At 43.9% G+C, this 13508-nt stretch overlaps 1 protein-coding gene across 1 annotated transcript; it reads left to right on the forward strand.

Annotated features, from left to right (window-relative positions):
* Positions 1-1751: 1751 nt before the first annotated feature.
* brd2a (bromodomain containing 2a) lies at positions 1752-10493 on the forward strand. The gene is made up of 12 exons (XM_079570908.1): positions 1752-3143; positions 4552-4858; positions 4973-5110; positions 5190-5340; positions 5493-5680; positions 5855-6406; positions 6791-6919; positions 7121-7312; positions 7725-7996; positions 8336-8658; positions 8875-9003; positions 9084-10493. The coding sequence occupies exons 1-12, from the start codon at positions 3118-3120 to the stop codon at positions 9209-9211; spliced, it is 2535 nt and encodes an 844-aa protein (XP_079427034.1). The 5' UTR covers positions 1752-3117; the 3' UTR covers positions 9212-10493.
* The last annotated feature ends 3015 nt before the right edge of the window (positions 10494-13508 follow it).

The following is a 13508-nucleotide window of genomic DNA, read 5'->3' on the forward strand; positions in this document are numbered from 1 at the left end:
CTGAAGAAATGAATGGCCTTTAGAAAAGGCAGGCAGTGGGAGAGGTGTTTGTGTGTGCGAGGAGAGAGAGAAATAGATGACTCAGAGATGAGGTTGCTTTCTGATGTAATCCACCAACTCCTCCCTTACTGCCTAGTGCCTACAGCTACTCCTGTGCTTAGAGATTCAGAAAATCCTTGAAAAGGATAGAAAGTAGGTTATTATCTCAACATAGTTTTTAGGCTAGTGAAGCTACAATGTTTCCCACTGATGTCTGCAAACACTAGGGGGCAACGGCAATCCAAATTTTTTGACACTACATTTTTTGCAACAAATTGTAATGTATTGCCTCTATTCACTAGTTCTTTATTAGTATGCATTGGCTGTTTATGAAATGTATAAAATTATATATTTTTCATATGGTCTACTCAATTTATTTGTGTTGCTTATTTTTGGACAATGGGTATGTTTCTACTTGGGGAAAACCATAAATATAAGCTACTATTGTTTTCTTTGATGTTTTAGTGTCTAGTAGCAGGTTTATAAGTCTTATGATGTTATGTTATTATGTTGATATTTATTTGCCAACATGTGTAAGGAGGTCACTACGATCACTAATTCCAAAATGTAATGTTACTAACTAAGCTATAAGGAGGGTTTCAGGACACCAGCATTAGCCAACTATTGAAATAGTAGTGGACAAAGATATTTAATAAAATCTAAAAGCTTAGTGTATGCCCTCATTTGAAAGCTAAGACCTACAAAACTCATCTAAATGGATCTTTGTTGCCGTGTTGTTGTCAGTTTTTACTTCATTTATTTCATTGTTAAATTAAATTTGCTGTTTCACTGAAAGAAAATTATAATTACGCAACTGATCTTATCCTTGTAAATAAGTCATATTTTCAAAAGCATTAAAACCTGTCATATGCACTTTAAATTGTGGGTAAAAGGACTAGCTACAGTGACGCAAAAAAGTTAATGCCAAGTCCTGACCTGGGTATATAAACATTATATTTTTTTTCGACAGTCTCATCATTGGGCTACTTTGGTCTGCAGTACCTCCTGTCTTCCAGCGCAAAAGCTTCGATCCAGTCCCTCCAGGATTGCCACACGTGGGTCAACTTTTTTTTTTGTTATGGAGAGCGATTTTGCAGTTTCATGGAACGGGCGCATGCGCAGTCTGCAGTTTAGCAACCGCCGAGACCGCCATCTCATCGAGGAAAGTAGTGAAGAACCCAGGCAAGAAAACGCAAGAAACCTAAAATGAGTACAACGCGGACGAGTTTTTCGTACCAAAGCAAGGATAGACGTAAAATCCTTACTGGAATATCCATTTTAAAGGGTTTTTGGAGCTTAATCGATACAACGATTTCATTTCCGTCACGTGGCCTGGCCTGACCAATGGGAGAGAGCTATTTCGTTCGGGGAAAACGTTTCTTTGTTTTGATATTTTGACGAAATTATGGCAATTTTTAAACTTTTACAAACCCTTTCAAAGCAATATGTTGTTTTGGAGTTTGGGGAACGCAAGGACAAACTCATTTGGACATGCCCTACTTTGATTCTGCTGAACAAAGGGACTTGGCGGACACATGGGCAGAGGACGAGTATCACATGACTCCCCTCCCCCACCTCGCGCATTGAATGGGGAAGAAGAAGGCGGACATGTTTGAGGGAAATGTGTTGGTTAAAAAGTATCGAGGAACGCAAGAAGATTATTTGAAGAAAGGTTTCGCATTGTTTTGGGATTATTTCTTTTTCAAAACCGTTTAGCGACTTATGTTTGATACCATATATGTTATTTATTTATAATTTCTTTTAAGTTTCTTGTGTAATTACTTTGGGTTTCTTAATTCAACAACTCTATTGTCAATGGGTAGCACTTACACAATTTAGGTCATTGTTTTGTCATCTTTTTTTCTGTGACATTGTAGGGAGTTTGTAACCTTGGCGTGGGGGATGGGCGCATGCGGTTAGGTAACCATTTGGTGTGGCTCATTGAATTAGGAAACATTTGCTTGGTTTGGAAGGTCGTACATGATATGTTTTAACGTAAGTTGGTTGTTGGAAATTATATAGTTCGAATTTGAACAAAAATGCTTTCTCTTCAAGGCCGTGGTCGACAAAATTGCCTTATTTTTAAGAGTAGACTTTGTCCCGTATCTGGTTTATTCATTTCCGTTGTTTATGGTATTTTGTTATAGAACTCGCGCCTTATATGATGAGTTTTTTTGTTCACACTAAAATTGCTGTGTCATTGATGTGATTCTTGTGACCCACCTAACATGGCGGATCATGGCTCACCAGCTGCTGTCGTGTCGTAGTTAATTATGCAGTGTCCTCGGACCTTTCCTGTAAAGTAGGTTTATATGAAAACATTGCGTTCGGTTTTGTTGGATTTGGTCATTTTTCCTTTGTTGGTGAATGCCCTCGTGCTAAGCCTCGTCTGTGAGCTTTTGTAAGCGACAGAATTTGGGATTTTGCAACGTCTCAAAGATGGCGACTGCGCCTCTTCGCGAAGGGACATAAATGCGGATATTCTGGAGGGAGAACGCGTGGAGCTCGGCCTTTGGTTCTTGCGGGACACGCGTGACCAGGTCGAGGGACCAATGGGCTTCGCGGCATTTGCCCCAGAAGCCCGCGTTTTAGCTGTTAGGACCAATCAGCGCGGTCCCATTTCTCATGTTGACGTAATGTAATGTGATAGGAAAAAAGGTGTGTTCGGCGCGCTTACATTTAGTGGAGGGTTTTATGCTAAAGCCAGTTTCATGAAGTGTTTCGGTGGCGTTGCACAACTAGACCCACTGCTTTGTGCAGTTTCTTGACAGACGGTCGGCATTTACGACTAGGTTCGTTCTGAGCGTCGAGAAGGAAGAGACTGCCCTCAGGGGCGCGGCCTATTTGATTGACGGTGGGAAAAGCCAATAGAAAGTACGGGGGCGTGGTCCGTTACTGCCGCTGTGTCCAATGGGGCGAAAGACCGGTCTATAAAATCGCGGGTGTAGTCGCAGAGTCGCCATTTCAACGAAGCAGATCTAGGAAACCGCCGTGACGGGGAGCGGAGGACACTGGCGAGCCGACTCCGGTCCCGGTCTGAATCTAGCTATAACCCAATCCGGATCCATCCTGTTGGATATGGCGCTAAACCCGTCCCAAGACAGGTATATATCGGTAAACATGACTATGGACCCTTATTCGCTGAAGATATTACGGACATTTTTGGTTATTTTGAGGAATTGTATGTTGTTGTTGCTATTATAACGTCTGTTGGACTAGATTTGGGATTGATTTTGCAGTGGGAGTGAGAGGTTCGTAATGTTAACATAGGTTGGGGTGTAGCGTTGTGGTTTCGGTCGTAGGCTGAAAGAGCTCAGTGTTTTCGGTCTCTGCCGGCGCCATCTTCGCAGCGCCCCGCCGTCGGTGGCTCTCTCCCGCTGCTGTACTGTTAATGCTAGCGCTGTTAGCATTAGCTCTGTTAGCATAAATACTGTACCTAGCTAGAGTAGCCGCCTTCATATTTACGCGTCGTGCTATAGTTTAGGTTATGGCGTTTAGCAATACATCATCTTGCCGCCTATAAAATGTCAGGACATTGATGTGAAGTAGCGAGTGTTATGATTGGGCTTTCACCGGTGTCCCTCCTAGTTGTGCCGGTTTGTTGTTGTTGTAGCCATGTGATGTTTCGGAGCAGTTGTGATCAAACAATACAGCCACACACCTCCCGACGACAAAAGACTATTCCCCCGTAACTCATGGGCAGTCTTTTGACTGAATTTACGGTCTGAATGGTTGTAGTGGTGATTGTCAACAGATTGCGACACTTCATTGACCATGTGTTGTGTGTTGGTTGCTTGGTTACGGTGCTCGATCCCCCAGGAGTAACGTTAGTTTTTTACAGCGCCAATGTTATCTTTGTTTTTCTGTTTATTTATTTTTATGTACATCAGAATAAATTAAAAATTCACCAAAACAGACAACAAATGTATGTTATGTAAATTCACTTCATCTAAATAATAAAGTGCACAGACTGTTAAATTTGTTGACCACAGTTGTATTTTTTATCTTCTACGATTCTACAATAACCTGGATTGGATTTACTTCCCACCAAGTAACGTTCTTGTGGGAAAGCCATTGTCCATTGAGAAAGCCTGGTAATCTACGATCTTGCATGATGGCTTCTTGCCATAATATGATGTCGGGTCTTTCCCCACCAGACTGAGTAATCTATGACATCAGGGGTAAACATCCAGCACCAGAGCCAGGACTTCAGATGGCAGCTGTTTAATTTTTTACTCGTGGGTTGTGTTTGTTGGAAAAGTCTAGAAGTAGCACGTTGCCTTGAGCTCCGCCCACAGTCCGTTGTCAGCTTTAGGGAAATGGGGGCGGGGTCTATGCCGGTGCAGTTAGTGCAGCTCCGCTCATTGCCGATCTCTTGCATTGGTCTTGTGTATAGATGTAGTCATAAATAATAGTCAATGTTCTACTCAAAAATATTGAGTCAAAGCTGCACATTTCACATGGACCAATTAAGGCTTAAGTTCATTGGTCATTGTGCTGTGCTCTCACCAGCTCCTTTCTCGGGGTTGAGGTTGGCACAATGGGAGTTACAACGATGGAGCAGAGCTCTGGTGCGGCTGGGAAGCGCATCAGGAAACCCTCTCTGCTTTACGAAGGCTTTGAGAGTCCTGGGTTGCCTCCCATCAACCAGATGGCCCCCATCGGACCCCCCCACCCCCCTGTCAAAGACCCAAGTCGACAAGGGAGAATGACCAACCAGCTCCAGTTTCTACAGAAAGTGCTTCTGAAGTCGCTGTGGAGGCACCACTTTGCTTGGCCCTTCCATGAACCAGTTGATGCTGCAAAGCTCGGTCTGCCTGTAAGTAATGTTTTGGTACAATTACCTGTTTCTCCCACTAACACTGCACGTTTCTAAAATTGTCAATGAAATTGTTGGGTCTTTTTCATGAAATTGGTTCAAATGCTTTTACAGGACTATCATAAAATAATTAAAATCCCAATGGACATGGGTACCATAAAGAAAAGACTGGAAAATAATTACTACCGCAGTGCAAGTGAATGTATGCAGGACTTTAATACCATGTTTACCAATTGCTACATCTATAATAAGGTAAGTGTTTGTGCACATCACTAACCATGCCGCTATTTGTAAAAGCATAGATTCTAATGAATTTGTCTGCTCTCTCCAGACGACAGATGATATTGTGCTTATGGCCCAGTCTCTGGAAAAGGCATTTTTACAACAAGTGGCTAAAATGCCCCAAGAGGAGCAGGAGCTGGCCCCTCCCCCTCCCAGAAGCAAACCTGGCAAAGGCACAAGAAAAGGACGTGGTGCAACAGGTGAGCGGATAGATTTACTCACGGCTCTGCACAGAAGTGCAAAGAAAGAGCATGCCTAAGGACGAGGAGAGGGCATTTTTTATTTGAATTGATAAATGTAGGTGTGTGTTTGTGTTCTAAATGGTTTCATCATATGCTCTGTTTCGGTTTAGTGTCTGGAGGGATAACGACTGCTCACCAGGTCCCAGCTGTGTCACAGTCGGCCTATTCGCCCCCCACTCCAGAAACCCCCGACTCCGTCCTCTCCACGCCGCCCCAGACCCTCCTGCACAAGACCCTTTCCCTCGAACATAGCGCTCCTGCAATCACCGGCCTTCCCCACACACAGCCCACATCAAAGGTAAGAATGCGGTCTACTGATATTCATCTCTGAAGTGTAAAATATAATGTTCTTTATTTCCATGTATGTATCGTCTTGCAAAGTGAACACCCATTATGATTTTTTTCTTTTATGTAGAAAAGTGAAAATGATGAGCAAAAATAGTTCTGACAAATGTTTTTTTTTTCACTGTAGAAAAAAGGCGTGAAGAGGAAGGCCGACACAACCACTCCAACCACAGTTGCAATGCCCCTTATGAACTCTATGGCTGTTGCTGGGATGGGTGTAGGTGGTATGGGTGTTGGTCCAATGGGCGGGATGGGTGGCATGGGTGGCATGAGTGGGATGGGGCTTGGACTCACTGGGCACGAGTCCCCACACACCCTCGCCTCTCTGGGCATGGACCCTGCGACTGCCCTGAGCATGGGGATGGGAATGGGCCTGACCATGACTCACGGAGGTCACATATTGAGCGGCAAGGCGGCTGCTGGAGCACGAAGGGGGATCGGCGGGCGCCCCATTAAACCCCCAAAGAAGGACTTGCCGGACTCTATGATACCCACCCCAGTCCGCAGGAGTAAACTCGGCCCCCAGCTGCGATACTGCAGCGGGGTGCTGAAGGAGCTGCTGTCTAAGAAGCACGCGGCGTATGCGTGGCCTTTCTACAAACCAGTCGACGCTGCAACGCTCGGGCTCCACGACTATCACGACATCATTAAACAACCGATGGACCTCAGCACCATCAAGGTAATTTTAACCAGACTTTGGTGTGCAGAGAGAATTTTAATCACAAACTGTTGACTTGCATGTTTTTGTGTCAGTTTCATGCTAACCAGAAGCCTCAATGTGTGTGAAAACAATAAAAACAATAAAAAAATTGAATTCCGTAACTTGACATCAGCACACCCTCTATTGGGCTTCAAGATAAAAGAAGAAATTATTAGATTCTATAATCGTCTTAAATATTTGAATATATGATTTTGAAATGGTACTTTGAACATAAGGACAAACAACTAAAACATGATCCAACCTTTTTCTAGAGTTAAAATTGCCACAAGTTTTGAATCTCTAGACTGGGTTTGATTTTTGTGTGCATTTTTATTGATTGCAACATTGTGTCTTCGTGCGCAGAGGAAAATGGACGGCAGGGAGTATCGGGAAGCACAGCAGTTCTCTGCCGACGTCAGATTGATGTTTTCAAACTGCTACAAGTACAACCCTCCGGATCATGACGTCGTCACCATGGCCCGAAAACTGCAGGTGAGTGAGACCGTGAGAACAACGTGCCTTTCACTGCTGTTAGTCAGAAGAGGTGTTTTCCGAGGACAAAATAAGCCTGTTCTGGAATGCATGATTGTTCTGTTAGTTTATAATTCAGTCTTCTCTCAAATATTAATGTTCCTGTTTCCCTCAAGTTGTGCAGCCCTAGGGAATATATAAACTTTCTCTCTCTCTCTTCAGGATGTGTTTGAGTTCTGTTTTGCGAAGATGCCTGACGAACCCCGGGCTCCTCCCAGCTCCTCTTCCTCCTCATCCTCCTCTTCCTCGTCGTCGGAGAGCGAGCTAAGCAGCGAAAGCGAAGAAAGTGACAGCAGCCCCAGCTCCGACTCCGAGGAGGAGAGGGCCAATCGTCTGGCCGAGCTGCAGGAACAGGTAACAGGCTGTTTGCATTTGAACAGACCCGGAAACAACACTTTAGCAAATACTGCAAATGCTCAGAAAACAGAGTCATTAGAATGTTTTTAATTGTTCACAGTGACTACTTTTTGGAAAGAAACTCTACTTGAAACTTTACGAATGACTAATTGTTATTGTATAGTGATAGTGATATTTTTGTAGGAATTTATTTGCAGGAGAGGTGCTAGACAAGATGAGTTGAATACCTACTTAATCTTTACGTGGGAAAGGGAAATATATGTGCAAAGTTGCCAGATAATGTACAGAGTGACCAAATGAACGCCAGAAAGCTATGGCTACTCCTGAAAAGATGATACAATAATTGCTGGCTGCAGGTCTGTGAATCTGTTGCCATTGCTTATAAATGTATATTCTCCTCTTGCTTTAGCTGAAGGCTGTGCACGAGCAGCTCACGGCGCTGTCCCAGGGTCCCATCATCAAACCCAAGAAGAAAAAGGAGAAGAAAGACAAGAAGAAAAAGAAAAAGGGGGAAAAGGACAAACACAAACGGGTGGTGGTGGTGGAGGAGGAAGTCGTGACCATCAAACCGCCCAAGGCCCCAAAACTCGCCAAAACCCCCAAGACCAAGAGCAGCAAAGGCTTGAACAGTGGCGCTGTGCCTGTGAAAAAGTCCAACAGCAAAAAGAACAGCAAGAGCAAGTGAGTACTGACCCCTAGTGGACAAAGGGAGAAGTCTGTTATTGCTTCACATTTGCAAGAGGATAGAAAAGATGGATCAGATCGATATTAGGGCTGCACAAAATTAGGAAAATGTGATGAAGATTTTGATAATATTAGAGTTTTATATTTTACTTATCAAGCTGTGTCAAGCAAGAGTTTACAAAATAAACTAGATCGGGACCAAAGCAAGGCTGAAGTTAAAGTCAGTTTAGAAACTCATGAATAAAACATGTGTTTTTGTTTTCAGCCTTGTCGGCAACAAATGTGTTATCCAAATTATTCTAAAGGATCATTTTATAACTTCTCTCGCTGTCCCAGGTCCAAAAAGGCCGCCCCCATGGTGTTCAACGTCCCTCCGTCAGCCCACGAGCCCTTCATCGGTCACTACGACTCCGACGAAGAGGAAGACACGGCGCCCATGTCCTACGATGAGAAGCGACAGCTCAGTCTGGACATCAACAAACTGCCCGGGGAGAAACTCGGGCGTGTGGTGTACATCATCCAGTCCAGGGAGCCCTCACTGCGCGACACCAACCCGGAGGAGATCGAGATCGACTTCGAGACTCTGAAGCCGTCTACGCTGCGGGAGCTGGAGCGATACGTCATGACCTGTCTGAGGAAGAAACCCAGAAAGCCATACGGTAAGCTGTGGTTACACTTTTAAAATTTAACTACAACTTTTTTTTAAATAATATATTTACACTGGTTTACCATATTTGTAAAACTAAGTATAATAACATTCTTCAGTCATTAATTGTGAAATAATCTAGTAAAAAGGCAAAAGTCAACAAAAGAGGGGAACATTTAGGGTTTGGTTGGACAATATAGTAATGTGATGTTTTCCTTCTTTTGTTCAGCGAATAAAAAGAACAGTGCAGGAAAGACGCGAGAGGAACTGGTTCTGGAGAAACAGATTGAGCTGGAGCGGCGGCTCATGGACGTCAGCGGACAACTGAACTCCGGGAAGAAACCCGTCAAAACCAAACGTGAGTCTCAGGATTAGACCATTTTTGTTTCTTGGGTTGTTAAAGCGCCGTCTTAACTCTTATCTCGTGGTGTTTTGCAGCGGACAAACCGGCCACAGACGCGCACACGCAGCCGTCCCGTCTCAGTGCAAGTTCTTCCTCTTCGGACTCGTCTTCATCATCCTCATCCTCCTCTTCATCAGACACCAGCGAGTCGGACTCGGGCTGAGTCTGGTGTTACAGGGGACGGCAGTGTTTCCTGAATGAACTGAGTAAATCTACTGACAAGAGCCGCGGGCGGATCGCACAGCACCAGACTGAACCGGTGCCTCGACAGAGACGGGACGTCCTGGACAGACCCTGAGAGCAGGACCCTCTATTTCTGAACACTGGGCAGAACTGACGCATGAGTTTGAAGGATATGGGTGCTATAGCCAGAGTTTCTGGAGAATTCCCTTCTTACCGTGCTCCCTGTCTTATGCTGTATAGATGCAGTGTACAGTTATATAAATATCTATTTTTCTTTTATAAAGAAGCATTTTATGAAGCTAAATTATTCCCTGATTGTGGGAAAGATGAACTGGCGTGGGCAGAGGTGTGTTTTAGTTTTAGTTTCCCCCCCGAGTTGCGGTGGGGAACCATCTGTGTGAATGGTCACGTATGTTTGCATGCACAGTGAGGACAGTCCTCGTAGTTAAAGCAGGCGTTACATCAGTCTGCAGCAGAAGCACCTTCAGAAAACTCAGAACGCATGAAATACAGAGGAGCATCTTGTATCTGTTCACCCCACTGTACAGCTGTGTCATAACTCCTTGTAAACGTTCATATCTGTTCCATGTTGCTTAAGTCTTCAGTTTCTCTGTATTTGTTGCTCTTCTTTGTGACCAATCTGCGAATAAATAGTGAGGACGTGTTGTCCACTCACCTGTGCACAGACGACATCTTTTGATTGTTATTCGTTCTATTTATCTATTGTTTTGTTCTTTACAATAGAATTATTGTAGGATCAATGTATAAATTAGAATTTGGGTTAATTTCTCCTAATTTAACTGAATTAAAAATTCCACCTAAAACCAAGTTGGCTTTTGTTGCCTACGGCAGCTGGCTCATGTGATCCAAAAACTGCAGAAACAATTGCAATTGGGCTTGAAAAGCTTTTGAAGAGTGTAACCAGTAGTCTTGTGTTCAGATATATTGCACTGGTTTGTTTATGAAAATTATTTAAAGTTTAGTGTGTATCTTTTTGATTGCCTTTGACTTATGTTAGGGGGTAATGTTTCTGGATGACTATAAGAAGATTGCAAGTGTTTTCGGAAGTATGCGCCTGGACAGAACTGTACATAATTTACAGTTTCCTTCTGAGCATGTTTTTGTTGTATACTAACCGCTCTTTCCTATTGTACATAAGGAGGAACGGTCAAAAATACTTCAATCGCCTGTTTCCTCACATTAGTCAGAAATCTGAAGCTGTGTACTTGACTGCATCTACATCTGTACATAAATAAACTGAGATACGACCAAACTGTAAATGTGTCCTGTTTTGAAACTTGTAAAAATGACCTAATTGAAAATGTGTATTGATATTCAGCATTTCCTTCAAGATGCTTTCTGCTTTATTAATCAATAGTATCTGAGCGCCCTCTACTGGTCATTATCGGGAATCCTATTTTGAGTGGTTCCATCACTGGTCTCCAGCTAGCCATAAGTTTAGTCAAAGTAATATTTTTGCGGACTAACATTGGACTAAGCTAAATTAAAAGTTGTTTAAAAGACTAAAATTATGACTAAAATCTCGACTAAAATAAGGCTAATTAAAAATGAAGAGACTAAAACCATCCAAATTTTCAAACATCTAGTGCGTCATATCATTTACACTCAGTGCCAAAGCTTTGTTCTTGAGGAGAAGCTCCATGAAGCAGAGGACTTTAATTAAATATGATTATAATGAATATTATGAATGTAAAGTCGACTAAATTGAATGCAATTCTAGTGGAATAAAACTAGACAAAAAATGAAGAGATTTTTTTGACTAAATCGCTAGGGCTACTAAAATGAAATGACATTTACGTAAAAGACTAAATTAAAATATGTTGTCAAAATTAACACTGCACCTGACAACCTACAAAACAATAGATTCTGGGGCGTTCTAGAGACCACTGTGATGGAAAGTAAAGGCGCCATGCGAACCACTCATACAGCCGCTAGGTCACTACGTGGTCAAATACAGAAAAATGTCAACTTTATTTGTCGCATAAAAAGTTGCATAATGCACCTTTAAGTTGCTAATGTATGATGAGAAACGTAATTGATCATATAACTAATACCACTAATTATTGCATTATACTAGGCTACTGGCTAGTTTTCTTTCTGTTTTCAAAAGGGGCAGACGTAATAATAATAATAATAATAATAATAATAATAATAATAATAATAATAATAATAATAATAATAATAATAATAATAATAATAATAATAATAATAATAATAATAATAATAATAATAATAATAATGTGAAAGTGTAATAACACCCTCGATACAGTAGGTGGCGGCATGTGCTGTACGTTGGCTTTGCTCGCAGCCCGCCAGTTAAATTGAAGAAAGAAGTAACAAACAAAATGGCGCCTTAGCAGTACTTCCTTTCTTCAATGTTCCTTCGTAACAGACTTCAACGGTAAAGATTTAAGCAGAAAATCATTTGCTGTGAACCTGAACCTGATATTTTCCAGCGCTAGCGAAGAGGACCAATACCTCCACCGTTAATCAGGTCTAAACCGGGACGAAATCGCGTGTAACTCGGGGGGGAAATGTGCCGCGTGTCGGTGCAGCTGATAGAGTTGGTGAAGCAGAGACTGTCTGCGGCAACGGAGGAGATCTTTGCGCTTTTGGAGAGATCCATCGCAGCATATGAAGATGAGACGGAGAGACAGCGGATATTCCTGGAGCAGCTGCTGCAGCCCAGAGTGCAGCTTCACAGGGTAGAGGGTCCGTGCGAGTCTCCCCACATCAAAGGGGAACAGGCCCCAGGGACCCCCCACATTAAAGAGGAACAGGCCCCAGGGACTCCCCACATTAAAGAGGAGCAGAACATCATCACGGCCCAGCTCTGGAGCGACTTAAAGCTAGAGGAGCCGCTCTCAGCTCCAGCATGGGATACCAACTCCAGCCCTCCCCAAACACTGCCAGTTGTGGGCTGCGTGTCCGGGTCATGGGGTCCCTCACTGACCCTGACAAAAGTAGAAGAGGAGCCTCTGCCTCACATCCAGAGAGAAGAGGAGCCACTGCCTCACATCCAGAGTGAAGAGGCGCCACTGTCCCCTACACAGAGTGAAGAGGCGCCACTGTCCCCTACACAGAGTGAAGAGGCGCCACTGTCCCCTACACAGAGTGAAGAGGCGCCACTGTCCCCTACACAGAGTGAAGAGGCGCCACTGTCCCCTACACAGAGTGAAGAGGAGCCACTGTTCGCCTCCCTCACTGAGGAGGAACAATGGATGCCCACCCAGATTGAAAAGAAGCCACTGATATTTTTCTGTTCTATTTGCAGCAAAGGGTTTACATTTGAAAGTGAATTGGTTCTACACCTGAGACTCCACAGCGAGGAGAACCCTTTTAAGTGCTCGGTCTGCATGAAGAGCTTCAAATGGAAGCATCATCTCAGAAGACACATTAAAAGGGTTCATGCCAGCAGGCCTCAAGTGGGCCCTCCGCCTGCCTCGTGTGTAGGTCAAAAGCAGGAGAGAAGTCGCTCTTGTGTCTTCTGCAGTAAAGCGTTTCACTCAAAGTACCATTTGGAGCGACACATGAGAGTCCACACGGGAGAGAAACCTTTTAGGTGCTCACTCTGTGAGAAACTGTTTTCGCAGCAATCTTCACTTAATGTTCACTTGAGGAGCTTTCATTCCAACATGTCAGAACATGAGAACAGTGCAGCCAGAGCGCCTCCAGAGGACAGCACAGAGCCTGCAGGGGGCAGCACAGCGCTGCAAACGTCCCTCTTTCTCAAAAAACACTTGGATGAGTCGTACTCTAGACAAAGACCACACAATCACCGCAAGTGTCCGAAATGCGGAAAATCTGTGCATACCAGTAGATTTTCTCGACACCTTTTGACACACACGGGAGAGAAACCTTTCAGATGTTCAATCTGTGGAAATAACTTTTCTCGAAAGGATGCTCTTCATGCTCACATGATTGTTCACAGTGACGAGAAACCTTTTGCCTGCTCAGTCTGCGGCATATTAAAGAAAAGGAAAGCAGAATTACGGCAGCACATGCTCACACAACATCCTCCTCTTAAGGCCAGTGGAGCGCCTGGAGGAACCAGCCAATCACCGATCGAGATCAGGGGAGCGCCTGAAGGAACCAGCCAATCACCTACCGGGATCAGGGGAGCGCCTGAAGGAACCAGCCAATCACCTACCAGGGTCAGAGGAGCACCTGGAGGAACCAGCCAATCATCTGCCAGGGCCAGTCAAGCAACTTCTAGGGTTCGCAGCCGCAGGAAACAGGCCTGCCCCATCTGTGGG

Source organism: Gobius niger, assembly GCF_951799975.1.
Source record: "Gobius niger genome assembly, chromosome: 14".
NCBI lineage: Eukaryota > Metazoa > Chordata > Actinopteri > Gobiiformes > Gobiidae > Gobius > Gobius niger.